This window comes from Mercenaria mercenaria, chromosome 5, assembly GCF_021730395.1.
Source record: "Mercenaria mercenaria strain notata chromosome 5, MADL_Memer_1, whole genome shotgun sequence".
In the NCBI taxonomy this organism is placed as follows: Eukaryota; Metazoa; Mollusca; class Bivalvia; order Venerida; family Veneridae; genus Mercenaria; species Mercenaria mercenaria.
The window spans coordinates 33,044,395-33,072,355 of NC_069365.1; the positions used below are offsets into that span (position 1 = coordinate 33,044,395).

The window sequence follows — 27,961 nt, forward strand, 5'->3', positions numbered from 1 at the left end:
GCTGCACTTAGTATTGTGTTTTGCTCTCTGGTTATGTATGATGTTGACACCTTGCCCTTTTTGCGGGAAACGACGTCACGTCTTACACAGGATATGACGTGACGTTGTCTTAGTGACAGGACGTCAACATTATTCATTTCCTGTGATATAAATGTTACATGGATATTACTTAGTCAGAAAAATATTTCCATATTCTTGAAAAAGGACAAGTGTCCGAAAATTCGAAATAAAGAGTAAAATACCAACACAGATATGTAACGTTATTTGGCGACGTCGTTTTGGCAACAAAACATGACGTCATTTCCCGTATATTTATGTTGTTATTGATGAAGGCGTTGATCCGAAACATGTCTAACAAATAGATATAAATAGAAATATTAGTGTTAGTTTTTTTTTTATTATTTAAAAATTTCTGTACAGATTTCTACCGGAATACATACCATTTTATACTACGTTATCCGAGGCAAGAGTACTACAGTAAACTCACCAAAATTCAGTGACATCACAGAGTTACAGCTATCGAGATCTTGTCTACTTTCGGGTAAAAGCGAGCTTATTACGCCTGTACCGAAAAATACGAACAAAAAATGTTTTCTTTAGTGAGATTTCTTTTCTAAATCAAATAGCTATAAAAATATATTTTATATATATAATTTTATATTTATTTGTCTAAAAAGATAAATACTCCTGTCACGAGATTCGTACAACAGTGATAAACTCACTACGGTATATTTCATCTTGTTCGGAACAAAGAGCTATGAAAATAATATTTTATACTTCTTTGTTCGGGACGGATAGGGACAATCAACACCAAAATAAAATTTCGCCAGAGCTACCGATACATATTTCTCTGTTTAATCGATATATGTGTGTTGCGCAACTTGTACCATTCTCTGCATGGATAGAATTATATAAATATACAAAGAGCTTTAAATACATGCTATTTATGAAAATTCAAAATTAATAATTTCTTTCCGTCATAACTTCTTAAACATCATTCCTTCATAAGTAAACTTTCTACTATATATTATGATTATACTTCACATAAAGGCTATATTTTATATATAACAATTAGTTAACAAGAGTACCGCATTGCGAGAGTGAAGACGCTCATCTGATTTTTTTGTCTCTGTATAATAGAAATATTGTCATACCCATGATTTTCTAAGTCCAAAATGGGCCATAATTTTTGCAAAAAAAAACAATGTAGAGTTATGGTACTTGCTGTGCAGAGTCAGCTTTTAATGGCGAATAACTGCTCCAAGTTTTAAAGCAATAGCTTTAAGGAGAAAAGTTGACCTAAACGCAAAACTTAACCAACAAATCTGATATTTTCTATGTCCAAAAGGGGCCACAATTCTTGCAAAAAGCAAGATGCAGTTATGTTTCTTGCTGTACAGAGTCAGCTTTTGATGGTGAACAAGTGTTGCAAGTTTTAAAGCAATAGCTTTAACCGTTAAAGAGAAAAGTTGACCTAAACGCAAAACTTAACCAATCGTTGAAATCTGATATTTTCTATGTCCTAAAGGGGCTGTAATTCTTGCAAAAAGCAGGATGGACTTATGTTTCTTGCTGCACAGAGTCAGCTTTTGGTGGTGAACAAGTGTTGCAAGTTTTAAAGCAATAGCTTTGACAGTTTAGGAGAAAAGCTGACCTAAACACATAACTTTAACCAAGAAATCTGATATTTTCTAAGTCCAAAAGGGGCCATAATTCTTGCAAAAGGCAGGATTGGGTTATGTTTCTTGCTGTATAGAGTTAACTATTAATGGTGAACACGTGCTGCAAATTTTAAAGCAACAGCTTTTATAGTTTAGGAGAAAAGCTGACCTTAACATAAAACGCTGACGCCGATGACGATCAAGTATTTTTTTTTTAAAAATCAGATGTGTAGTCGGTGCATATAAAAATGACGATGCACTAGCCACTGCCTAAAAAATAAACATTGTATTTTAAACTTCTTTGATTTATATAAATATATGTTCCATATATCTAGTGCGATCGAGTCGGAGGATCGAAGTGATTGTAGGACGAAATGAAGCTGACTGTTCTATGACGTCATTTTCCGCAAAATTCTCCCGCATTTAGACATTTTTGTTTTAATAGTAAACATGAGTCTTTGGGTAGACAAGCACCGTCCTAACTCTTTACATAAGCTTGATTATCATAAGAGTCAAGCTCAGCATTTGAAAAAGCTTGTAAGTATATAACGGGAAAATGTTTCATTGGTGTTGTAAATGGGCATGGTTCGGATATGAACACGATGTTCGGATAGATGTAACTTAACTTCAATGTGGTTTCTTCCCAACATCCACAACGTAGACATCTATAGCGAAACGGGTTTGGCAGTTAGATAGATGAATTCTCATTTCGCGTTATACTTGTACCTGTAGGATGATTTTGGGCTCTAATAAAGACTAGGTCCTTTTTAATTTATACCATTTGCTGCTATTTTCGCGTTACATCTGGTCTCGCGGTATTTGAATTTTGCGAGAACAACAATGTGCAGCACTCTCTACAGTAAATAAATATGACATACTTTGGAAGCTTATTACGTTTCACACACTATTTTTGTAAACGTAGGTCAATTATTTTCAAATGCCCTCATCGATCATTTGACTCGGTTAAGTCGGTAATGAATTGTGTGTTGTCCAACTATTTGAAGGAATTACCCTTCCAATGTGTTAATTTTACATTGCAGTAATTGTTAATGTCTTACTCACGAAATTCATTTTGAAAATTTAGGGGTGCTATACATTTTACACTTTGACAGGAAGCCCTGTATAAAGTCGGATGCCGTACCGCGAAATTAGAATTAACTCCCTTAGCGAAAGTGAAGGTCACATGCACCGGAAACCCGATGGGTTTAAAAGTAAACAAGGACTAGAAAAATGATTTTCTGCTTGAAATAATAGTGGAAAAGAAAAGGTTTACGAAGTTAATAGGAAATAATAGCAACATAATATTGTTTTTTCTTTCCTTTATTCATTTATTCCCTTAGTACCGCGAAAATAGATGCAAACAGGCTAAGCCCCTCTTCTTGCAGATTTTATTTTTAACGTTATTACTGCAAGTTTTCAAAACAAATTTGGTAGTTGTGTTAGTAACAGATAAAGAGTATGGCGCCAAGTGTACTTAATTACAAACAGTTGTCCCATGACAACATCAATTCTGGTCTCAGAACTGGTAAAGCATGCATGTCTCCCTGCCAGTGATGGTCAAGTCTGATCTTGAAACTATGGACATCCTTGGCATCAACTACTTCTTGAGGTAACCGATTCCACATGTCAGTCACTTTACGTGAAAAATTGATTTTGACAAAAAGTTGTTCTACAACGGGGCTTTTCAAGTTTTAAGCTGTATCCTCTTGTAGATGATGAATAACAGCATGCAGCTTTTTTTTCTAGCTAATTTGGGAACATAGCCTATACCCCCAAAATTGGGAATTTTGACGTGTAAATGTTTTAAATTGGGAAATATTTAGTCCCATAGGAAATAGTAAGGACGTGTTTAAGCACTTTTTCATACACTGTTTCACATTGTACAACCTCTTTAACATACATGTACTTCCATCACAAAATTGACCATAATTTGGTCAATGTTTGTGCAATTTTGATGAAATTTTTTTCAGAATGTAGTTTGGGAATTTTTGCACTTATTTTGGGAAAAATACATACTTTTTGGCATTGGGAATACAGCCCAATAACGGCTGTAAAAACGGTCGAAAAAAAAAACCCTGAACAGAAAAATTTCTCAAAGGAACAGTCATCTATACCTTTAACAATTTTGAAAGTCTGGATAGCATCGCTACGAATTCTACAATAAGCAAGCGTTGGTAAATTCAATTTCTTAAGACGTTCTCATATGTAAGGTTTGTAACAGAAGGCACTAATTTGGTAGCTCTTTTCTGAAGTCTTTCTAAACTATCTATATGTCTTTTCTGAGATACGGATACCAAACAACATTAGCAAATTCCACATGTGGTCGAACCAAGGCTGCGTATACAGATTCAAGAATGCATACTTGTCAAGATATTCAAAAGATTTACTTACAAGCGCTAAAATACTACTTGCTTTATTAATCTTAGTTGAAATGTGTTTACTAAATTTTAAATAGCATTCAAATAATACTCCAAAGTCTGTTTCTTCTATATCAGTTTTTAGCTTGTTTGTGTTCATGAAATATTCTTTCTCTGGGTTTCCATGCCCATAATGAATTACTTTACATTTGTTAACATTAAAAGTTAGTTCCCATTTTTCTGCTCAATCACAAATTGAGTTCAAGTCAGTCTGAAGACGGTCAGATTCTGTAGTCGGTGCATATAACTTTATATCGTCAGCAAAGATTTTAATGTTGGTGTTAATTCCATCTATGATATCATTTACATATAAAACTATATCATAATTAATATGTTTCATAACCTTATAATAAATTATATGTTTCATAACCTATTAGCTACTCAGCATGTTGTGCACCTGGGATTTTATTCTGGATTTCTATCAGGCAGACCAGAGTTATTGCCTTTGATTGTCAAAAGTATGCATAAAGAACATATAAGTTTGTGTCGCATGTATTCAAAAAAGTGTTTGATTTATAATTAGAGTCATAAAACATTGGAGGATTGTTATGTTGCATGTGAAGTTGTGCACCTGGTGTTCTGGTTTGGATTTCACTAAGCCAGACCATAGTTGAAAAAAGTGCCATAGAAGTTGTGCTCCATATATCTTAAAAAATATTTCACTTAGAGTCATGAAACCATGACAGTGGCATGAGTGTCCTGTGGACACACATACACGTCTAGTTTGTTTTTCTGTAATATATTTTGGGTGAAGACACATATTTTGCATAAATGCTTGTCAGCAAACAAATAATGATGCAAAGTTTTGTCATTGTATCAGGTTGCAGGAGGTGATTTTCCCCACTTGTTAGTGTATGGACCTTCTGGAGCTGGCAAGAAGACTCGCATTATGTGTGTATTGAAGGAATTGTATGGATCAGGAGTGGAAAAACTAAGAATAGAGCAACATCATTTTACAACACCTTCAAAGAAAAAATTGGAGATTTCCACAATATCAAGCAATTATCACATCGAAGTTAACCCCAGGTATAACCAAGCATTCAGTAAATTTTTAACAAAAATGGTTTTATACCCTGTATTTTACTTTGTATATTATTCTGTCAAGCATTTTCAGGGGACATGTTTTATACTTTGTGGACATCATACTTGCTTAGAAAGTATAATTATATTAATAATGTGTACATGATGCGATTACAAAGTACTTGTATAGTCTGATACTTGCTAGCAGGCCTTTGTTTCATCATTTTAGGAATGCAACCAACACCAGTGGAATTGTAGAAAATGCTCTCAGAAATTGTCTTAATTAGGAAAATTTGTGAATTTACTACATAAAGATATTTTCTGTGTAAAATATTAATGGATTGCATTTCAGTAATTGTTCAACAGTTGAGCTGTTGTTTTAATAACCAAAATACATGTATTTAGATACCAATTAGCAAAACTATTTTGAAACAGCAAAAACCCTAAAAGGTAACACTCATTTGGGTATTTTGAATTCAGAGTTGAGGAAAAAACAACATTTTTTCTGGTTTGGGATTACCTCCTTTACCAGAGGCAGATTTATAGGGGAAAAAGCCCTGGCTAGTTGGTGTCTAGAGATTCAGTATGTTTACCAGCATGGTACAATTTCTGTTTTAGAAGTACTTCAATTATTTATAAACAAACTCAAACACAATCCCATCTGGGGCCATTTCAGAGATAAGTTACAACTAATGTTGCCTTTTATCAAAATGGTGGAAGCCTCTTGGTGATGTCAAGCTATTTCAAGACCAGCATAAAAAGCTGGCATAGCCTAGAAAGTTAGATGATGGAAATTATCAATGTTTGATGTATGCCTGAATAAATCATCATCAGATTAGTAGATGATGGACTCTGAATTGTGAGTCAGTGGATTGCTGCATGGCTAGTAATCTACAGCTGTATTTAACAAGTTGTTATGAATGGATTTTTCTTTTATTTTTAAGTGATGTGGGCAACAATGATCGTGTAGTGATACAAGAATTGATTAAAACAGTTGCACAGGTCAATCAGCTTGAAACATCTGCACAAAGGGACTTTAAAGGTAAGGGTCAGATCTGTAATAGCTAGAAACATCTGCACAACGGGACTTGAAAGGTAAAGGTCAGATCTGTAATAGCTAGAAACAGCTGCACAACAGGACTTGAAAGGTAAGGGTCAGGTCTGTAATAGCAAGAAATATTTGCACAACAGGACTTTAAAGGTAAGGGTCAGATCTGTAATAGCTAGAAACATCTGCACAATCAGACTTGAAAGGTAAGGGTCAGGTCTGTAATAGCTAGAAACATCTGCACAACAGGACTTTAAAGGTAAGGGTCAGATCTGTAATAGCTAGAAACATCAGCACAACAGGACTTTAAAGGTAATGGTCAGGTCTGTAATAGCTAGAAACATCAGCACAACAGGACTTTAAAGGTAAGTGTCAGGTCTGTAATTAACTAATAGCTAGAAACATCTGCACAGCTGGATCTGAAAGGTAAGGGTCAGGTCTGTAATACCTAGAAACATCTGCACAACAGGACTTTAAAGGTAATGGTCAGGTCTGTAATAGCTAGAAACATCTGCACAACGGGACTTTAAAGGTAATGGTCAGGTCTGTAATAGCTAGAAACATCTGCACAACGGGACTTTAAAGGTAATGGTCAGTTCTGTAATAGCTACTAGAGAAACATCTGCACAACAGGACTTTAAAGGTAAGGGTCAGGTCTGTAATTAACTAATACCTAGAAACATCTGCACAACAGGACTTCAAAGGTAATGGTCAGGTCTGTAATAGCTAGAAACATCTGCACAACGGGACTTGAAAGGTAAGGGTCAGGTCTGTAATAGGTAGAAACATCTGCACAACGGGACTTGAAAGGTAAGGGTCAGATCTGTAATAGCTAGAAACATCTGCACAACAGGACTTTAAAGGTAATGGTCAGGTCTGTAATAGCTAGAAACATCAGCACAATGGGACTTTAAAGGTAAGTGTCAGGTCTGTAATTAACTAATAGCTAGAAACGTCTGCACAACTGGACTTGAAAGGTAAGGGTCAGGTCTGTAATACCTAGAAACATCTGCACAACAGGACTTTAAAGGTAATGGTCAGGTCTGTAATAGCTAGAAACATCTGCACAACGGGACTTTAAAGGTAATGGTCAGGTCTGTAATAGCTAGAAACATCTGCACAACGGGACTTTAAAGGTAATGGTCAGGTCTGTAATAGCTACTAGAGAAACATCTGCACAACAGGACTTGAAAGGTAAGGGTCAGGTCTGTAATTAACTAATACCTAGAAACATCTGCACAACAGGACTTCAAAGGTAATGGTCAGGTCTGTAATAGCTAGAAACATCTGCACAACGGGACTTGAAAGGTAAGGGTCAGGTCTGTAATAGCTAGAAACATCTGCACAACGGGACTTGAAAGGTAAGGGTCAGGTCTGTAATAGCTAGAAACATCTGCACAACGGGACTTGAAAGGTAAGGGTCAGGTCTGTAATAGCTAGAAACATCTGCACAACGGGACTTGAAAGGTAATGGTCAGGTCTGTAATAGCTAGAAACATCTGCACAATCAGGCTTGAAAGGTAAGGGTCAGGTCTGTAATAGCTAGAAACATCTGCACAACGGGACTTGAAAGGTAATGGTCAGGTCTGTAATAGCTAGAAACATCTGCACAACGGGACTTGAAAGGTAAGGGTCAGGTCTGTAATTAACTAAAAGCTAGAAACATCTGCACAACAGGACTTGAAAGGTATGGGTCAGGTCTGTAATTAACTAATAGCTAGAAACATCTGCACAACGGGACTTGAAAGGTAAGGGTCAGGTCTGTAATAGCTAGAAACATCTGCACAACAGGACTTTAAAGGTAAGGGTGAGGTCTGTAATAGCTAGAAACATCTGCACAACAGGACTTTAAAGGTAAGGGTCAGGTCTGTAATAGCTAGAAACATCAGCACAACAGGACTTTAAAGGTAAGGGTCAGATCTGTAATGGCTAGAAACATCTGCACAACTGGACTTAAAAGGTAAGGGTGAGGTCTGTAATAGCTAGAAACATCTGCACAACAGGACTTTAAAGGTAAGGGTGAGGTCTGTAATAGCTAGAAACATCTGCACAACAGGACTTTAAAGGTAAGGGTGAGGTCTGTAATAGCTAGAAACATCTGCACAACTGGACTGTAAAGGTAAGGGTGAGGTCTGTAATAGCTAGAAACATCTGCACAACTGGACTTTAAAGGTAAGGGTGAGGTCTGTAATAGCTAGAAACATCTGCACAATGGGACTTTAAAGGTAAGGGTCAGATCTGTAATAGCTAGAAACATCCGCACAACAGGACTTGAAAGGTAATGGTCAGGTCTGTAATACCTAGAAACATCTGCACAATGGGACTTTAAAGGTAAGGGTCAGATCTGTAATAGCTAGAAACATCCACACATCAGGACTTTAAAGTTTAGGGCCAGATTTGTACTAGCTTGAAATATATACACAACAGAAGATAGAAGATTAAAGATCATCTATACGAACTGATTTGAAACATCCGCACAAGGTCAGTTAGGTTTTTTTACTTCGCAGTCTAGAAACATTAATACAAGATGACTATAGAAGTACAGTAACAGCTTTTGATACTTGAGAATGTAAAATATCTTTAAAACTTTATTTAAAGGGTTAGATCCAATACCTAACTGGCAGAATCATACACACATAAATATTGAGACATGTTGTCTCCAGGAATTTATCACAGTGAACATATAAACATTTTGGTGGGATACAAACCTACGACTTTTGATAGCCTTGTACTTGCTGAACTGGCTGGTCCAGGTTAAAGTTTTACACTGCTAACTAGATGCATTAACAAAATATGCAGATTGAGATGATTGTTCAGTGTGTACCAGTATTACTGTTGTAGATAAAATACTTAATTTTTTTAATGTATTGATCAGATTTATTCAGATTTCACAGAAGTAAGAAGCAGTCTTTTTGGATGTAATTGCATATGTTATAAAAAGGTCAACAGATTATTATCATGAACTATGTAGGATTTCTGCAGTAAAGATATTGAAGGACTAGAAAAATATGATAATGTAGGCTATACTGTTGTGATACATGTTTTCTTTAAGGTAATCAAACAGTTTCCACAAATTGTCAAAAGTAAGAAACATGTTAAACTAAAGTTCCAAGTGTTTTGATTTTCATGGAATTTTCCTTACAGTTGTTGTGTTAACTGAGGTTGACAGACTGACAAAGGATGCACAGCATGCACTACGTCGCACTATGGAGAAATACATGGCAACTTGTCGTCTTATCTTGTGCTGTAACTCCACAAGTAAAGTCATACCAGCTATAAAGAGCAGATGTCTAGGAATACGAGTTCCAGCTCCTTCTGTAGATGAGGTAAACTTTGAACAGTTGGATTTTGACTTGTTATATAAAAATGCCTGTAAATCCAGACATATATCTTTGTTCTCTGTAGTTGATATGAAAATCTCCATAGAATTACATACTGTAAATTTAAGTACAGTTTGAAATATCTTGATTTTTACCTAATCTTTGCATGTTTTATAAAGGTCACTGAGAGTCATCCACTACTCTGATTCTGACTTTATCATGTCCCACCACTGTCATCCACTGATCCTGATTTAATTGTGTCCCAATATTGTCATCCCCTACTCTGATTCTGACATTAAGAGTCCAGCCATTGTCTTTGTTATTTTGTTTTTTTAGCCGTTTTTATAGCCGTTATTCGGCTATATTCCCAATGCTGAAAGTATGTATTTTTCCAAAATGAGTGCAAAAATTCCCAATCTACATTTTGAAAAAAAAAATCAAAATTGCACAAACACTGACCAAATTATGGGCAATTCTGTAATGGCAGTATGTTAAAAGGTTGTACAGTGTGAAACAAGTGTATGAGAAAGTGCTAAACACATCCTTACTATATCCTATGGGACTAAATATTTCCCAATCTCGAACATTTACGCACCATGAAGTTCTGGGATGATCTATGTATGAAAAGAATTGGAACCACTGCCTTACCCTTGCATGATCGTAAGAGGTGACTAATAGGGCCTTAACACTTGGTTTTGCTGTAACTCTGTGATTCCAGCAGGTATGCAAATTTTGATTCCATACCTCATGTTTTTATTTCGATGCAAATGAGATGTGAAACCAAAATTTGTAGTCCTGTTTGGCGCCATATAACCTATACTGTGTTGATGCGCTGTAAAACCCAAATAAATAAATAACAAGAGCTCGTCGAATACGAAATGCCCCCCTTGATGCATTCAGTAATTGCACAAGGAACAGAAATTATATGCTCACTGTAAACACAAATTCCATTTCCGAACACAAAACTATGCAAGTGGTCCAAATTTGAAGCCTGTACCTTCAGAAATGTGAAAGTAGGTCACTAGGTCAATCTCAAGATCAAAGTTCATTTCAGTACACAAACCTATGCTTGTGGTTCAAATTTGAAGGCTGTAGCTTGAGAAATGTGAAAGTAGGTCAAAATCAAGGTCAAATTTTATTTTGGAACAAAAAACTATGCATGTGGTCCAAATTTGAAGCCTGTATCTTCAAAAATGTGAAAGTAGGTCACTAGGTCAATAACAAGGTCAAAGTTTTTTTCAGTACACAAACCTATGCGTGTGATCCAAATTTGAAGGCTGTAGGTACAGAAATGTGAAAGTAGGTCACTAGGTCAAGATCAAGGTCAACTCATGTCAAGGTTCATCTTGCCACTCAAAACTATACATGTGGTCCAAATTTGAATGATGTAAGTTATGGACATGAAGTTTCTAAGTTTTTCCCTGTATAAGTCTATATGATCCATATGACCTCTGGGGCGGGGCCATATTTGACCCGAGAGGGATAACTTGAACAAACTTGGTAGAGAACCACTTAATGATGCTACATTACAAATTACCAAAGCCATAGTCTTTGTGGTTTGGACAAGAAGATTTTCAAAGTTTTTCCCTAACTAAGTATATGTAAACCATGTGACCCCCACGACGGAGCCATATTTGACCCTAGGGGAAAAATTTGAATAATCTTAGTAGAGGACCACTAGATGATGTCATATACAAAATATCAAAGCCCTAGGCCCTGTGGTTTTGGACAAGAGGTTTTTCAAAGTTTTCTCCTATATAAGTCTATATAAACCATGTGACCCTAGGGGTGGGGCCATATTTGACCCCAGGGAAATAATCTGAACAATCTTGGTAGAGGACCACTAGATTTTGCTACATACCAAATATCAAAGCCCTAGGCCCTATGGTTTTGGACAAGAAGATCAGAAACCATTTAACTGTTCCTGGCCAATGTAACCTTGACCTTTGACCTAATGACCTCAAAATCAATAGGGGTCATCTGCTGATCATGGCCAACCTAACTATCAATTTTCCTGACACTAGGCCCAAGCGTTCTTGAGTTATTGCCTGGAAACCATTTTACTGTTCCTGGTCACTGTGACCTTGACCTTTGACATACTGACCTCAAAATCAATAGGGGTCATCTGCTGGTCATTACCAACCTCCCTGTCAACTTTCGTGACCCTAGGCCTAAGCGTTCTTGAGTTATCATCCGGGAACCGTTTTACTGTTCAGGGTCACTGTGACCTTGACCTTTAACATACTGACCTTAAAATCAATAGGGGTCATCTACTGGTCATTACCAACCTCCCTATCAACTTTCATGATCCTAGGCCCAAGTGTTCTTGAGTTATCATCCGGAAACCGTTTTACTATTCAGGGTCACTGTGACCTTGACCTTTAACATACTGACCTCAAAATCAATAGGGGTCATCTGCTGGTCATTACCAACCTCCCTATCAACTTTCATGATCCTAGGCCCAAGTGTTCTTGAGTTATCATCCGGAAACCGTTTTACTATTCAGGGTCACTGTGACCTTGACCTTTGACATACAGACCTCAAAATCAATAGGGGTCATCTGCTGGTGATGACCAACCTCCCTATCAACTTTCATGATCCTAGGCCCAAGCGTTCTTGAGTTATCATCCGGAAACGGATTGGTCTACATTCCGACCGACCGACCGACCGACATCTGCAAAACAATATACCCCTCCTTTTTCAAAGGGGGGCATAAAAAGAACACTTATGATCAAAATTCCCAATTTTGGGGGTATAGGCTATGTTCCCAAAACAGCCAGAAAAATTCCTGCCCTACTCTGATTCTGACTTCATTGTATCCCAAAATTGTCATCCCTACTCTGATTGTGACATAAGTGTCCAGCCATTGTCATCCCCTACTCTGATTGTGACATTAGTGTCCAGCCATTGTCTTCCCATATACTGATTGTGACATTAGTGTCCAGCCATTGTCTTTCCCTACTCTGATTCTAACATTAGTGTCCAGCCATTGTCATCCCCCACTCTGATTCTCACATTAGTGTCCAGCCATTGTCATCCCCCCACTCTGATTCTCACATTAGTGTCCAACAATTTTCTTCCCCTACTCTGATTGTGACATTAGTGTCTAGCCATTGTCATCCCCTACTCTGATTCTGAATTAGTGTCCAGCCATTGTCATCCCCCACTCTGATTCAGACATTAAGTGTCCAGCCATTGTCATCCCCCACTCTGATTGTGACATTAGTGTCCAGCCATTGTCTTCCCCACTCTGATTGTGACATTAGTGTCCAGCAATTGTCATCCCCTACTCTGATTGTGACATTAGTGTCCAGCCATTGTCTTCCCCTACTCTGATTGTGACATTAGTGTCCAGCCATTGTCATCCCCTACTCTGATTCAAATATTATTGTCCAGCCATTGTCATCCCCTACTCTGATTGTGACATAAGTGTCCAGCAATTGTCTTCCCCTACTCTGATTGTGACATTAGTGTCCAGCCATTGTCTTCCCCTACTCTGATTGTGACATTAGTGTCCAGCCATTGTCTTCCCCTACTCTGATTCTAACATTAGTGTCCAGCCATTGTCATCCCCTACTCTCTTCAAACATTAGTGTCCAGCCATTGTCATCCCCTACTCTGATTCAAACATTATTGTCCAGTCATTGTCATCTCCTACTCTGATTCAAACATTAGTGTCCAGCCATTGTCTTTGGCTACTCTGATTCTGACATTAGTGTCCAGCCATTGTCATCCCCTACTCTGATTCTAACATTAGTGTCCAGCCATTGTCTTCCCCTAATCTGATTCTGACATCAAATTGTCATCCACTATTCCAATTCCGACTTCATCATGTCCAGCCATTTTCTTTGGCTACTCTGATTCTGACTTCATCATGTCCAGCCATTTTCTTTGGCTACTCTGATTCTGACTTCATCATGTCCTAAAATTGTCATCCACTTCTCTGATTCTGACTTCATCATGTCCAGCCGTTGTCTTTGGCTACTCTGATTCTGACTTCATCATGTCCCAGAATTGTCATCCACTTCTCTGATTCTGACTTCATCATGTCCAGCCATTGTCTTTGGCTACTCTGTTTCTGACTTCATTGTAAGGAGAATTCTTCTGAAATGTATAGCAGTTTAATAAAGAAAACACCTTTAACACAGAGGTTTTATGTAACATGAATGCTAGAAGAGTAAGCCAGTTTTGTTGATGTTGTTTTTTTGCACAGGCTTAATTACTCTCTATGGTGAACAGGTTCACTATTGATTTACTATTATCATGGGAATGTGGAAATTTTAATACTATTTTAATCAAGTTACAACTCTCGTGCCGAACTAAATCATATCCTGATAATTAGCTAAACGTATTTGATATTTTCAGGTATGTCAGGTTCTACAGTCTGTGTGTAAGAAGGAAGGCCTAAGTTTGCCACTAGAGCTTGCCAAGAGAATAGCTGAGAAAAGTAACCGTAATCTTCGACGTGCATTGCTCATGTGTGAGGCATGCAGAGTTCAACAGTAAGTTTAACTGCTGCATTGAAATTGATACCTGAACAATCATGTTAATAGGAATTAAGTCATTTAGCATACACAAACATTGGTAGAATGATACTGAAATCATTTATTTAGATCCAGATAGTTCTTTTTAATTATGACCATCAAAAATTGTATTAACCCCACCCGCTTAGCTCAGTAGGTAGAGCGTTGGTCTACGGATCACGGGGTCGTGAGTTCGATCCTCGGGTGGGGCGTATGTTCTCCGTGACTATTTGATTAATGACATTTGTCTGAAATCATTAGTCCTCCACCTCTGACTCATGTGGGGAAGTTAGCAGTTACTTGCAGAGAACAGGTTTGTACTGGTACCGAATCCCAGTGTGCGACATTAACTTTTTAACACCGTAGCCAATGGGGCTACGGACTTCCAATTTTTTGTAGCCCGACAGAATTTTTTGTAGCCCCACTAATTTTTTGCTCAAGAATGAACAAGACTTTCATTCTAAGCAATATTTAATTTCTTTCAATATACTGCTGTAGGTTGGTGAATATTGATATATTTCAGAAATTTGTACGAGTTTTTCAAAATCTGAAACAGTGTTCACAAAGTTGTGCAGAAAGTCAAAGACACTGAGTCATGAAAAGAGATCTAAACAGCTTTGTAGACTAAAAGCTTGGCAGTAGACAGACCAGGGGTCTTGCTAGCCCCATTATTGTTTTGGGAGAAGTCAATTCTCCCTCCAACTGATTTAAGGAGAAGTCGAGAGACTTTAGGGAGAAGTTGGAAGACTCCATTAATTTTTATATTTCTACCTCGACGCTGTGAATTGATTCAATGACCATTCATTTTCTTGGTTACATCAATTTTACCATACACAGTGATTATTGTTTCAATACAAAATTCTAAGAAAAAAATGTTTTCTGCTCAAGTCGGTGTTGTATCTAACACCCCGATTTTTTTGTTGCTATATCGTGTAATGTATGAATGCAGGATGAAAAGGGGATTATCATTTATACCGAGTCACCACTTGTGTGAACAGTTTTTCATTCGAATAAAACTGAAACTAAACTGTGTCAAACCTTGAAATACATACCGGTATTCAAATCAATTCATCCGTCAAAGTTAGTTTTACGAAGTTAATACTTTACATGTCGTTCTTTTACCATGGATACCAAATAATTGTGTCTATAATTCCAATTAATCGGACAATTTCTTTAGAAAACGACTTGCACGTGTTGACAATTAAATGCTAAGTGTCAAAGACGTAACTGCGGCGCTGATTGGCCTATTGCAATTGCTTCTGGTGAAACCGATAATTTGATTTGCTTTCACACTTCTCGCGAAAATCTCACAAGTACATGAAGTAGGCGGAGCTTAAATTATGCTATCGGCGAGTGTGTATGTGTATTCGACGCACATTATGACACGAGCAAATTGTCAAAAGATTAGCGAGTGCGCATCCAAAAAAAAGTTTGGGCGACTTGAATTCGCTTTGAGATTGGATTTGAGCGAAGTTTGAAGCTTCAAAGCAACTTTTTTGCTCCCACGTTTGAAAGAATCGTTTTGGTAAATTTATTCCTCAGAAATTTTTCATAGACCGACGGGCTACGGTCTGCCAATTTTCTGTCGCCCGAGCCAATTTTTCGTAGCCGTTGAAGAGTAGATGACCCCTATTGATTTTGGGGTCACTCCATCAGAGGTCAAGGTCACAGGGGCCTGAACATGGAAAACCATTTCCGATCAATAACTAGAGAACCACTTGACCAAGAATGTTGAAACTTCATAGGATGATTGTACATCAAAGGTCAAGGTCACAGGGGCCTGAACATGGAAAACCATTTCCGATCAATAACTGGAGAACCACTTGACCCAGAATGTTGAAACTTCATAGGATGATTGTACATGCAAAGTAGATGACCCCTATCGATTTTGGGGTCAGTCCATTAAAGGTCAAGGTCACAGGGGCCTGAACATTGAAAACCATTTCCGGTCAGTAACTTGAGAACCACTTGACCCAGAATGTTGAAACTTAATAGGATGATTGGTCATGCAGAGTAGATGACCCCGAACGATTTTGGGGTCACTCTGTGAAAGGTCAAGGTCACAGGGGCCTGAACATTGAAAACCATTTCCGGTCAGTAACTTGAGAACCACATGACCCAGAATGATGAAATTTCATACGATGATTGGTCATACAGAGTAGATGACCCCTAATGATTTTAGGGTCACTCTGTTAAAGGTCAAGGCCACAGGGGCCTGAACATGGAAAACAATTTCCAATCAATAACTTGAGAACCTCTCGACCCAGAATGTTGAAACTTCATAGGATGATTGTTCATGCAGATTAAATGACCCCTATTGTTTTTGGGGTCACTCCGTTAAAGGTCAAGGTCACAGGGGCCTGAACATTGATAACCAGTTCCGATCAATAACTTGAGAACCACTTGACCCAGAATGTTGAAACTTCATAGGATGATTGAACATGCAGAGTAGATGACCCCTATTGATTTTTGGGGTCAGTCTATTAAAGGTCAAGGCCACAGTGGCCTGTTCATGTAAAATCATTTTTTGGAAATAACTTGAGAACCACTTGACCTACAATGTTGAAACTTAATAGGATGATTGGCAGAGTAGATGACCCCTATTTATTTTGAGGTCACTTGATCAAAGGTCAAGGTCACAGAAGCCTGAACAGTGACTTGAGAACCACTAGGCCAAGAGTGTTGAAATTTAGCGGGATGATTGGACATGCCAAGTAGATGATCCCTATTGCAGCCAACCATCAGTGTCTCTTTGACTTTTGCTCCTGACCCCTATTGACTTCTTGCCTATAGGACTTTGCATTGGGGGAGACATGCGCTTTTTTTACAAAAACATTTTCTAGTTTTCATAAAGAGTGGAAGGGGCCTGCACCTCTCATTTGGGAAAAAAGTAGATTGCATTTGAACAGAGAAACATAGATCCTTATGTTAAAGTCAATTTTGGAGTAACTGCATGATTGGAAAAGTTTTGTGAGGGAACACATCAGTAAACTGCCCATAATATAGGGGAAAAAAGCCCTGTTTGATCTTATTTATGTAAACAAATGGATACTTATGTGGCAAAGAAGACAAGCAGTAGCAGTAAATTTGTTCATTCCGTTGCTGATATAATTATAGGTGACTAAAATTCCTTTTGTGTTGCTGGAAGAGCAATTAAGAGAACAAAACTGGAGTCATTTAATTATCTGTACAGCCATCTTTCTGGGGGTCACAATCTCCTTAAATGTCCAGGTTTTACTTTATTTTTAGCTCGACTATTCGAAGAATAGTCTAGCTATTCTACTCACCCTGGCGTCGGCGTCGGCGTCACACCTTGGTTAAGTTTTTGCATGCAAGTACATACAGCTATCATTTAAAGGCATATAGCTTTGAAACTTATTTATTCTTTTTCTAGGTCAATTACCAACCTCACTGGGTCAAGTTCCATAACTCTGACGTGTATTTTGAGCAAATTATGCCCCCTTTTGGACTTAGAAAATTCTGGTTAAAGTTTTACATGCAAGTTACTATCTCCAAAACTAATACAGACATTGAATTGAAACTTCACATGTGTCTTCGGGGTTATAAAACTAGTTGATAGCATCAAGTCCCATAACTCTGACCTTCATTTTGGCCAAATTATGCCCCCTTTTGGACTTAGAAAATTCTGGTTAAAGTTTTGCGTGCAAGTACATACAGCTATTACTAAAAGGCATATAGGTTTAAAACTTATGTTTTCTTTTTCTAGATCAATTACCTACCTCACTGGGTCAAGTCCCATAACTCTGACGTGTATTTTGAGCAAATTATGCCCCCTTTTGGACTTAGAAAATCCTGGTTAAAGTTTTACATGCAAGTAACTATCTCCAAAACTACTGCAGATATTAAATTGAAACTTCACATGTGTCTTCCGTGTTATAAAACTAGTTGATAGCACCAAGTCCCATAACTCTGACATGTATTTTGGGCAAATTATGCCCCCTTTTGGACTTAGAAAATCCTGGTTTAAGTTTTGCGTGCAAGTACATACAGCTATTACTAAAAGGCATATAGATTTGAAACTTATTTTTTCTTTTTCTAGATCAATTACCTACCTCACTGGGTCAAGTTCCATAACTCTGACATGTATTTTGGGCAAATTATGCCCCCTTTTGGACTTGGAAAATCCTGGTTAAAGTTTTACATGCAAGTAACTATCTCCAAAACTACTGCAGATATTAAATTGAAACTTCACATGTGTCTTCGGGGTTATAAAACTAAGTGATAGCACCAAGTCCCATAACTCTGACATGTATTTTGGGCAAATTATGCCCCCTTTTGGACTTAGAAAATCCTGGTTAAAGTTTTGCGTGCAAGTACATACAGCTATCATTTAAAGGCATATAGCTTTGAAACTTATTTATTCTTTTCCTAGGTCAATTACCAACCTCACTGGGTCAAGTTCCATAACTCTTAACATGTATTTTGAGCAAATTATGCCCCCTTTTGGACTTAGAAAATTCTGGTTAAAGTTTTACATGCAAGTTACTATCCCCAAAACTAATGCAGATATTGAATTGAAACTTAACATGTTTCTTCGGGGTTATAAAACTAGTTGATAACATCAAGTCCCATAACTCTGATATGTATTTTGGTCAAATTATGTCCCCTTTCGAACTTAACTCTTTTGATATTTAACATTTTGGGTAATAATTTCCTGCTTCTGTGACAATATTTTGAATAGTCGAGCTTGGCTGTCTTACGGACAGCTCTTGTATAATACAGTAGGCCCTTGTTCGGTGTAGACCAGTCAGTGAGCCAGTCCCCAGTCAGTGAGTTGGACTGGGAGTTGTGTCTCAGAAAGATAGTACAGAAATGCTAGTAAATAACCAAGCCAAGTATATGCAAGTTATAATATAATATAATAAATAGTTTTACTATGTAAGATATCAATACTCCAGGTATCCATTTAGTGACCAGTCAGTTGTCCAGACTGAGATGTATAACTTGGAGATACAGTTTATATAATGCCGAGATGATGGAGTCCATTATATCCCAAGTTTCACTGTGTATATGACTTGTATATTGTAGATACCCATTTAGTGCTGACCAGACAGTAAGTGAGCCAGATTGGGAGGTGTATCTGAGAGATACTGCCAATATGATAGTTCAGCAACAGAGCCCTAAAAGGTAAACTAAATTACATACTGATTACAATTACCTGAGATACTTCCAGCAAGGTTGTTGTCATCATAGAAAAGCTTGTAAAGAAACACAGGCATGAATAGGACAGGGGCTATACAGTTGGGGAAAAATGTGTCATAAAACATCAGATTGGGAATAATTATAAAAAGAAGTATTTATTATTAAAATCTTACATCTAAAAAGAAGTTGATTGAGTTTCAGTAAATGTATTTTGACTTTAATATGTTTGCAATTGGTTAAAAAAGTACTTGACACAGGGATTAGGGTCAAATTTTGTCCTCAAATCTGCCAGAATAAACACTTTGTTCTTGTAGCCTGTCTCTTCAGAAACTTTATAGTGCACGGTGGGATTTAAAATTACCTTGGCACAAAATTTAGTAAACAACAGAACTAGATTAGATACAGTGATAGTGTGTCACATGCAGTAAACATTTTTTCAGTTTCAAGGTCACAATTCGCTATTTAATTGTATCTATTTCACTATAGATACGACGGTTGCTCTTGCCAGGCCTACACCTGTAGTGAGTGGTACAGTTTCAATATAACCTGGCACAATGATTCAGTCTTGTATTAGTTTATGACTTACTTATATATTAAATTTATGACTAACATACACAAATTGATAAGTTAGGGTTGGAAGCCTAATCTGCAGTGTTTTAAATAAGATTGTGCCCACTTGCCTCTGAAATTTAAAAATCAGCAGGTACCTAGACCTATATGTCACTTTTTAAGAAGTTCTGCATGTCATCACTTGCATTTTTTCCTAGGAATAATTTGGACAGAAGAATGGTCTTTAGTTAAAATAATTCAAAATGATAACTTCCGATAAGCAGCAATGTAATTTCCTCCAAGTTTTGAAAAATTAAGCACACAGATCAAAACACTATATTTCACCATGTAAACTGGAAATAGGAAATTACAATTATGAAAATTTCATTAAAATCAGCGTTGTGGAACTTGTTCTATATGTGAAAATGTCACCAAACTTGTGATTTGCCGTTTTAAGCCCGTTGTGAAAATTGACTTTAGGAGCACTATTTGGTAGTCAATTTAACAAAAATTAAGGTAAACCTATGTTTTTTATTGGTGGAATTTCTTTAGGAAACAGTTAATGATGGTTTGAAAAAAAATATGGTTTATTCTAACATGGCCGGATTTGTTTTCCTATTCAACAAAAAAAAGCTGAAAATGATACGATATTATTCAACGGTTCCACAATGCTACGTCCTCGTCATATAATTCCTTTGCATCAGAACTCCAAGCAATGATTTTTAGCTCACCTGTCACATAGTGACAAGGTGAGCTTTTGTGATCACCCTGCGTCCGTCGTCCATCCGCCGTCCGTCCGTCAACAATTTCGTGTCTGCACAATAGTGGTTTCGTTTATGATTTTATTTTAACCAAACTTGCACACAACTTGTATCACCATAAGATCTCGCTTCCTTTCTTGAACTGGCCGGATCCCATTATGGGTTCCAGAGTTATGGCCCCTGAAAGGGCCAAAATTAGCTATTTTGACCTTGTCTGCACAATAGCAGCTTTATTTATGATTTGATTTTTACCAAACTGGCACACAACTTGTATCACCATAAGATCTTGCTTCCTTTCTTGAACTGGCCAGATTCCATTATGGGTTCCAGAGTTATGGCCCCTGAAAGGGCCAAAATTAGCTATTTTGACCTTGTCTGCACAGTAGCAGCTTTATTTATGATTTGATTTTTACCAAACTGGCACACAACTTGTATCACCATAAGATCTTGCTTCCTTTCTTGAACTGGCCAGATTCCATTATGGGTTCCAGAGTTAAGGCCCCTGAAAGGGCCAAAATTAGCTATTTTGACCTTGTCTGCACAATAGCAGCTTCATTTATGATTTGATTTTAACTAAACTGGCATACAACTTGTATCACCATAAGATCTTGGTTTCTTTCTTGAACTGGCGAGATTCCGTTATGGGTTCCAGAGTTATGGCCCCTGAAAGGGCCAAAATTGGCTATTTTGACCGTGTCTGCACATTAGCAGCTTTATTTATGATTTGATTTTTACCAAACTGGCACACAACTTGTATCACCATAAGATCTCGATTCATTTCTTGAACTGGCCAGATTCCATTATGGGTTCCAGAGTTAGGGCCCCTGAAAGGGCCAAAATTAGCTATTTTGACCTTGTCTGCACAATAGCAGCTTCATTTATGATTCAATTTTAACCAAACTTGCACACAACTTGTATCACCACAAGATCTTGGTTCCTTTCTTGAACTGGCCAGATTTCTTCATGGGTTCCAGAGTTATGGCCCTTTAAAGGTCCAAAATTGGCTATTTTGGCTTTTGCAGCCATATAGAGACTTCATTTATGGTTTTATTTGATACAAACTTCCAAAATAACTTCAACAACAATAATTCTTTGATTCCATGACAAATCAGATCCAAGCGTAGGTTCAGATTATTTTATATCTGATTACCTCCCCTTATTGTAATCAAAATGGATTTATATCAGTAAGTACTTATTGTACTTATTTGAAATTTCATTATTGTCATTAGTTGGACTGAGCCAATCAGGGTATATAACTATGGACTGATTTTATGTCAAATAAACTCCCTTTATTTCAAATTAAAATGGGTATATCTCTGTAACTACTGAAGATACTGATCTGAAATTTCATTTATGTCAACAGATTTATTTGGCAGATCCTTCTTTTCTTCACTTACAATAATTTTTTTTTTAATTACTTCCCTTTTACGTTACTATGAATAGCTTATTTTTAGTAACTTTTTTATTATTGGCCGTAGGGAAAAACGGAGACCACTTTTCTGTGGTACTACATGGATGGTACCTCCAATTTGTAGGTGTATTTTGACATATCTGTACCTTGTAAGAATTTTTTTTTTTCTTTTTGGTTAAATTTCTTCCCTTTGTTGTTACTGTCCTTTGGACTTAGATACTTTTTCTGAGGACCTTCTTGTCCTCAAGTGCAATGATAACAGGTGAGCGATATAGGGCCATCATGGCCCTCTTGTATTCAATAACAAATCACTGTTTGGGATATATATCTGAAATAAAATTTTACTTTGAGGAACAATATTTGCTTCAAACATGCAAAACTACCTTTTGACTGGTAATGTGACCTTTTTTAACTTTTAAAATATCTTATTGTAAATTCCTGCTACTGGAAGTTCAATTTTGCTTAAAATGTTTATAACTTGAAAACTTACAGGATATTTTATAATCTATAGCATAAAACTACATTTCAGTGTAAAGTTTCTGTAAAAAAAAATTTCATTGGCCAGAACTTTACACAGGAAAAATCTGGATATTGTAACATAAGTTGAAGTTCACAAAAACGGGCTATAGATTTGAATGATCAAATAGGAAAATTTTGCATAGAAGATTGTAATCTTGCAGAGGCAAAATTGTAATGCTAGTTTTACCATGGAGTTTTATTAGAAATTGAATAGGGTACCTTAACTATTTTCTGGTATGAAATTGTAGAAGAAACTCACTGAATACCATAGTGCCGTATTCATAGTGCCTAGCTTAACTTCTATTATTGTATAAAAAAATATGCAGTGACTGACAATTTTCTGTTTTTGTAGATTGTTTGAAGTGCGAGGTCGACTGTATGAACTGCTGACACATTGCATTCCTGCTGATGTTATAATGAAGGTATTAAACTTTCCTGACACTTCTTGTCAACCGGTTAGAAAACACTGGCATCTCGTTGTTTTTTGAGCACAAATGGCATTAAGAGACTGGTCTCAGTAGAAAGTTGTATGATCATGAACCATTTTATTGGAATTCTTCTGACTGATGTTTTAGCAAAGCTTCAAGAAAATGTAGTATGATTTTGATAACTAGACAGTCACATACTGTTAATGCATATTGAATGATTTGGTAAACTTGTTCGAATTTAGTTCTGTTAAGTAATTAATTACAAAATACACAAGCTTTCAAGAGAAAATTAGAAGAACATTACTTTAGGTAGGATTAACAAGATCTTGTAGTGGGGTATATTAAGAATTGTTAACAAAAATGCAAGATTATGCTGTAATGTAGTTTGAAGTTGAAAACAATCATAATGTATATTGAGTCACTTAAACATGCGTTATCAGGTACAGTGTAGAGTTTCAAATCTAGAGGCAGTCTAATACTTTCTGGCTATTAATCATTGTTTGTAAAATAAATTTACCTATTACTTATTATACGCCCGAAGGGACGTATTATGTTATGACGTTGGTGTCCGTCCGTCTGTCCGTTAGCAATTTTGTGTCCGCTCTGTAACTCTTGAACCCCTTGAAGGATTTCAAGGAAACTTTATACAAATGTTCACCACACCGAGACGATGTGCAGAGTGCATGTTTTGGATGTCTCGCTTCAAGGTCAAGGTCACTTAGGAGTCAAAGGTCATATCAGTTTGTTTCTTATCCGCTCTGTAACTCTTGAACCCCTTGAAGGATTTCAAAGAAACTTGACAAAATGTTTACCACCCAAGACGACGTGCAGAGCGCATGTTCTGGATGACTTGCTTCAAGGTCAAGGTCACACTTAGGGGTCAAAAGTCATATCAGTTTGTTTCGTGTCCGCTCTGTAGCTCTTGAACTGCTGAAAAGGATTGCAAAGAAACTTGGCAGAAATGTTCACCACATTGTAACGATGTGCAGAGCGCATGTTCCAGATGACTCGCTTCAAGGTCAAGGTCACACTTAAGGGTCAAAGGTCATATATGACTTTGCTTTGTGTATATTGCTCTGCATTGAAGTGCTCTTGTTTTTATTTGGCAGATCTCTTTTTTGTACTTACTTCCCTTTATGTTACTATAACTAGCTTATTTTGAAACTTTTTTATTATTGGCCGTAGGGAAAAACCGAGACCACTTTTCTGTGATACAACATGGATGGTACCTCCAATTTTAAGGTGTATTTTTACATACCTGTACCTGATAAGGATTTTTTTGTAGACTTTGAATATTTTTTTTGTGGACTTAAGATTTGTTTTTTGAAGTTTTCCTTTTGTTGTTCCAGTCCTTTTGGGCTACAACAGTCAAGTTCTTAAAATTTTGCTCCCATCTTATGATGTAAGCCTCCGGGCGTATATTGCCCCGCTTGGCGGCCCTCTTGTTTGGAAGATTGAGTTAGTTGTCAGTATAAAAGTTGCTATATTCTAGAGGAATGAGAACAGTTAGCAGTATGTGACAGGTCTTCACAACTCTATAATTTGTTAAACTGATTGTTCAGGAAATTGACATGTGTAGTGAAATAAAGAAATGAGACTGAAAAGTCATGGTAAATGAAGAGCAGTTTAATTTTAATGTGATCATGTATTAAAATTGCTAATGTCACATGTTTTCACAATGGCCAAGAAGCAAATCCTTCATCTGTTGTAAAGGTTGATGGCCCAACAGCAGTATGATTTACCCCAGGTCTATGCCAGAACCAGAACCATTCTGAAAACGTGCTTATTATTGTTCAATGAAAATAAAATTATCAAACATATTTAAAATAAATTCAGTTCCAAGAACTACTGGAAATAGTTCTTTTTAAAAAATTAAAAAAATGTTTGGCAGACTTGTCATACTGTGTAAACAGTCATGTATGATCATGGTGCAAGAACCTGAAAAAAAAACTGCCATACAAGGTTTAAAGTCATGGTATGGCTAATCATAACAGTTGGATGCTGTCTAATAACATCAAGAAAACATGTGATTTTGAGAATTGAGCCGTGCCATGGGAAAACCAACACAGTGGGTGTGCGACCAGCATGGATCCAGACCAGCCTGCTCATCCGCGCAGTCTGGTCAGGATCCATGCTGTTCGCTAACAGTTTCTCCAATTCTAATAGGCTTTAAAAGCGAACAGCATGGAGCCTGACCAGACTGCGCGGATGCGCAGGCTGGTCTGGATCCATGCTGGTCGCACACCCACTATGTTGGTTTTCCCGTGGCCCGGCTCAATTGTTCTAGCCTATTTATCCTATGTGATGTTGTATTTCAGGGTTTGCTACAGAACTTGATCAATAGTTGTGACGGGGAGTTGAAAACCGAGGTTAGCCAGACAGCAGCGTACTACGAACATAGACTTCAGTTAGGACAGAAAGCAATCTACCATTTAGAGGCATTTGTGGCTAAATTTATGGCGATTTATAAACGATTCCTTGAAGAAGGCATAGCAGACATATTTTGAGTGGCAAGTGCTAGCTAATCTTGAGTGACTGATGTTGTTTTAAAAATTCATCTCGAAAGAAACTGGAGAAAAAAGCTTGAATTGTGTTAAGAACTCATAAATAACAAATAGTGTTCAGTGGCAAAAAAAAACCTAGATTGTGACAGCTTATCTGAAATAAGCTTCCTTGGTTAGAACTCTTCACAAATATATGTAAGAAAGGAGGGAATTACTCTGAAACATAATCTGTTAGTCCTGTCTTAACACTGAAGTGCTGCTGTTGCAAAATAATGGGATTTTCACCATATCTTAGTATAATCTACAAATAACTTTGGCCAAAAATATTCTTCCCAATAATACCTAAAATACTTTTATTACAAATATGGAAGTTATATTGTATTTAGTATATATTTTATAATTCTACAAGAATCCTGTCCCATCAGTTTTGTCACTTTTAAGGAGGTAGGTTACGTTCATATTTGTATGTGCGCATGTCCAACCGGAAGCTAACGTGACGATTTACGACGACGTTTACGACAAATTAAATGTGTTTGTATATTCATTCTCCTGAAAACAAATCATGAACCTGCTTCCAGTCTGATACTTTATGGTTTAATAATGCAGAAATAATGAATCAACTGCCGCAGAAACGCTTCAAAACAATGTTGCTATAAAATGACGTCATTGACGTCATGACGTTACGTGTCAGTTACCGCGAAATTAATAGCTTTTATCTTGAAAGTACGTAATTCTGTGCATTTTCTTTATTTTAACTATCTTCAAATAACAAATATTTGCTGAAATATTTGTTATGAATCTTTTGCTCTGAATAATCAACATTTTGCTTCTTTTATGTAGTTATATTGAAACGTTATGCGGATTGTAAGAAAATGGATGATGGTAACCAATATTATCTGGAATATAGTTGGATGAAAGGTTACTTGTAACGGCCATTTTCAAATAAAAAATCTAGCAGTTTGATTTGTAATACCTATTTTTCAGGTTCCGTTGATAATTTGTTACTTATATACTAAAATAAGATCTAAAACTGTTCAAATTTCAGTAGAAAAATGTAGTTCCTTAAATTTAATTGATGTTACCATGGAAACGAAGCCCGTGACCTATGTATCTAAATGTAAAATTCAAAAGCGTTGACACTGGTCTATTTAAGAAACACAACTTCGGCTTTTTATTTTCATTTCAACAATATCCATTAGAATAATATCAGCATGCTGAACGATTTTTCCATGAAAAATGCCAGGCGAGGGGTACTGCCGTATGTATTCTAAGCTGTGAAATTTGTTTGAATCAATGCAAATAACAAGAAAATATAACTTACGTTAGAAATAATATGTTTTAAAGCTACATTAACTAGAAAGATAATCTTATTCAATATTTTTTTATAAGAAATTACGACAAAAAGCAAGATATAAGCTATTTTAAACATCTCTGTTGCCATGGTTACTGTAAACGTTAAGAATAATAGGGTACCATGTAAAGTGCATGGTATTTTGCTAATAATATTTCCCAACTATTCCATGTTAGTCATTAACAGAATGCCACTTAGGCCGTCGAAAACGCCTATTTTTATACATAGTTGTTTAAAAATGAGAGAAAATGCGTTACCATGGAAACACGAGCCCCGCGACATATGCATTTAAAGCTTATATTAGAAAGCTAACGTGCATACTAGTAAAATTATCAATTATGCAGACTTCTACGGATATCAATGAAACTAAAATACACTGAAAAGTGTTAAATATCCGTATTTTCCTTCTTCTTTTAATATGAAATATCTTTAGAGGGTCATGTTCTTCAAACCTAGATAAAAATTGAATTTGAAGGGGCAGAGACAAACGAAATTGAGATTGTAGCAGGTCAAACTCCATATTACACGAAATGCAAAAAAATGCTACGGTTCAACTAACTTGAATTTAACCTTGTAACAAGGTAACCTACCTCCTTAATGAAGACTTTTGATACAAAGTACAGTTGTGTTACAGAGCATAGAATTAAAAAGAAAAGATGTTAGCAAACTTCACCCACCCAGCCTTAAATTAGAAACACTTGTCCTAACCCCCCTGCAAAATTTCTCATGTCTTCCATGGAAAATTAAGTTTTGTCATGAAATCATTTTGAAGTATTTTAAAGCACTAGAAATACACAGGAAGGTTGCAAGAAGTAAAACACAAGAGGATTTTCAGAGTGGGTGTATGGAAATTTACTGGCAAACATTTTTATTGTGTGTGTATTTATTACTATTTAAGATAGCAAAATTATTTTTTTTTTTCAAAAACTAGCTGATACCAGTCAGTTTTACATCTTTTGTACGATTGGGTTGGTTTATACAGATATGAAAATAGATTATACAGGTGCTTAGTAGTTGGGGCTGGGAGGAGGGGATTCAATTGTTCCTCATCCCATGTGTCTGCCTTTAATGGCAGACCTCATCACAAGGATTGAGGAAATAAACCTATTTTAAGGTTGTAATACAGTATGTACAAATATTAGTGTTAAATGATATAAATGGAATGGGAAACATCACTTTTGAAGATAATTCTTACTCAAATTGTATTACGGTCTTGTGTTTTGAATAAAATAAATATGACCTAACAGTTTATTATTTTGCCCACTAAGAAAGTAAGAGAAGTTACT

At 36.6% G+C, this 27,961-nt stretch overlaps 1 protein-coding gene across 3 annotated transcripts; it reads left to right on the plus strand.

The window, feature by feature from the left end:
- The first annotated feature begins 308 nt into the window (after positions 1–308).
- Positions 309–27,919, plus strand: LOC123556830 (replication factor C subunit 3-like). Of its 3 annotated transcripts, none has more exons than XM_045347862.2 (8): positions 309–382; positions 4,899–5,104; positions 6,043–6,140; positions 9,291–9,472; positions 13,832–13,968; positions 19,039–19,137; positions 22,745–22,814; positions 25,139–27,919. In XM_045347862.2, exons 2-8 carry the CDS (start codon positions 4,968–4,970, stop codon positions 25,325–25,327), a joined length of 912 nt encoding a protein of 303 aa, XP_045203797.2. In that variant the 5' UTR covers positions 309–382; positions 4,899–4,967; the 3' UTR covers positions 25,328–27,919. The 3 variants fall into 3 exon arrangements, with proteins under 3 accessions (XP_045203797.2, XP_045203796.2, XP_045203794.2); XM_045347861.2 differs by lacking the exon at positions 309–382 and adding an exon at positions 394–541; XM_045347859.2 differs by lacking the exon at positions 309–382 and adding an exon at positions 2,039–2,198.
- Positions 27,920–27,961: the final 42 nt, after the last annotated feature.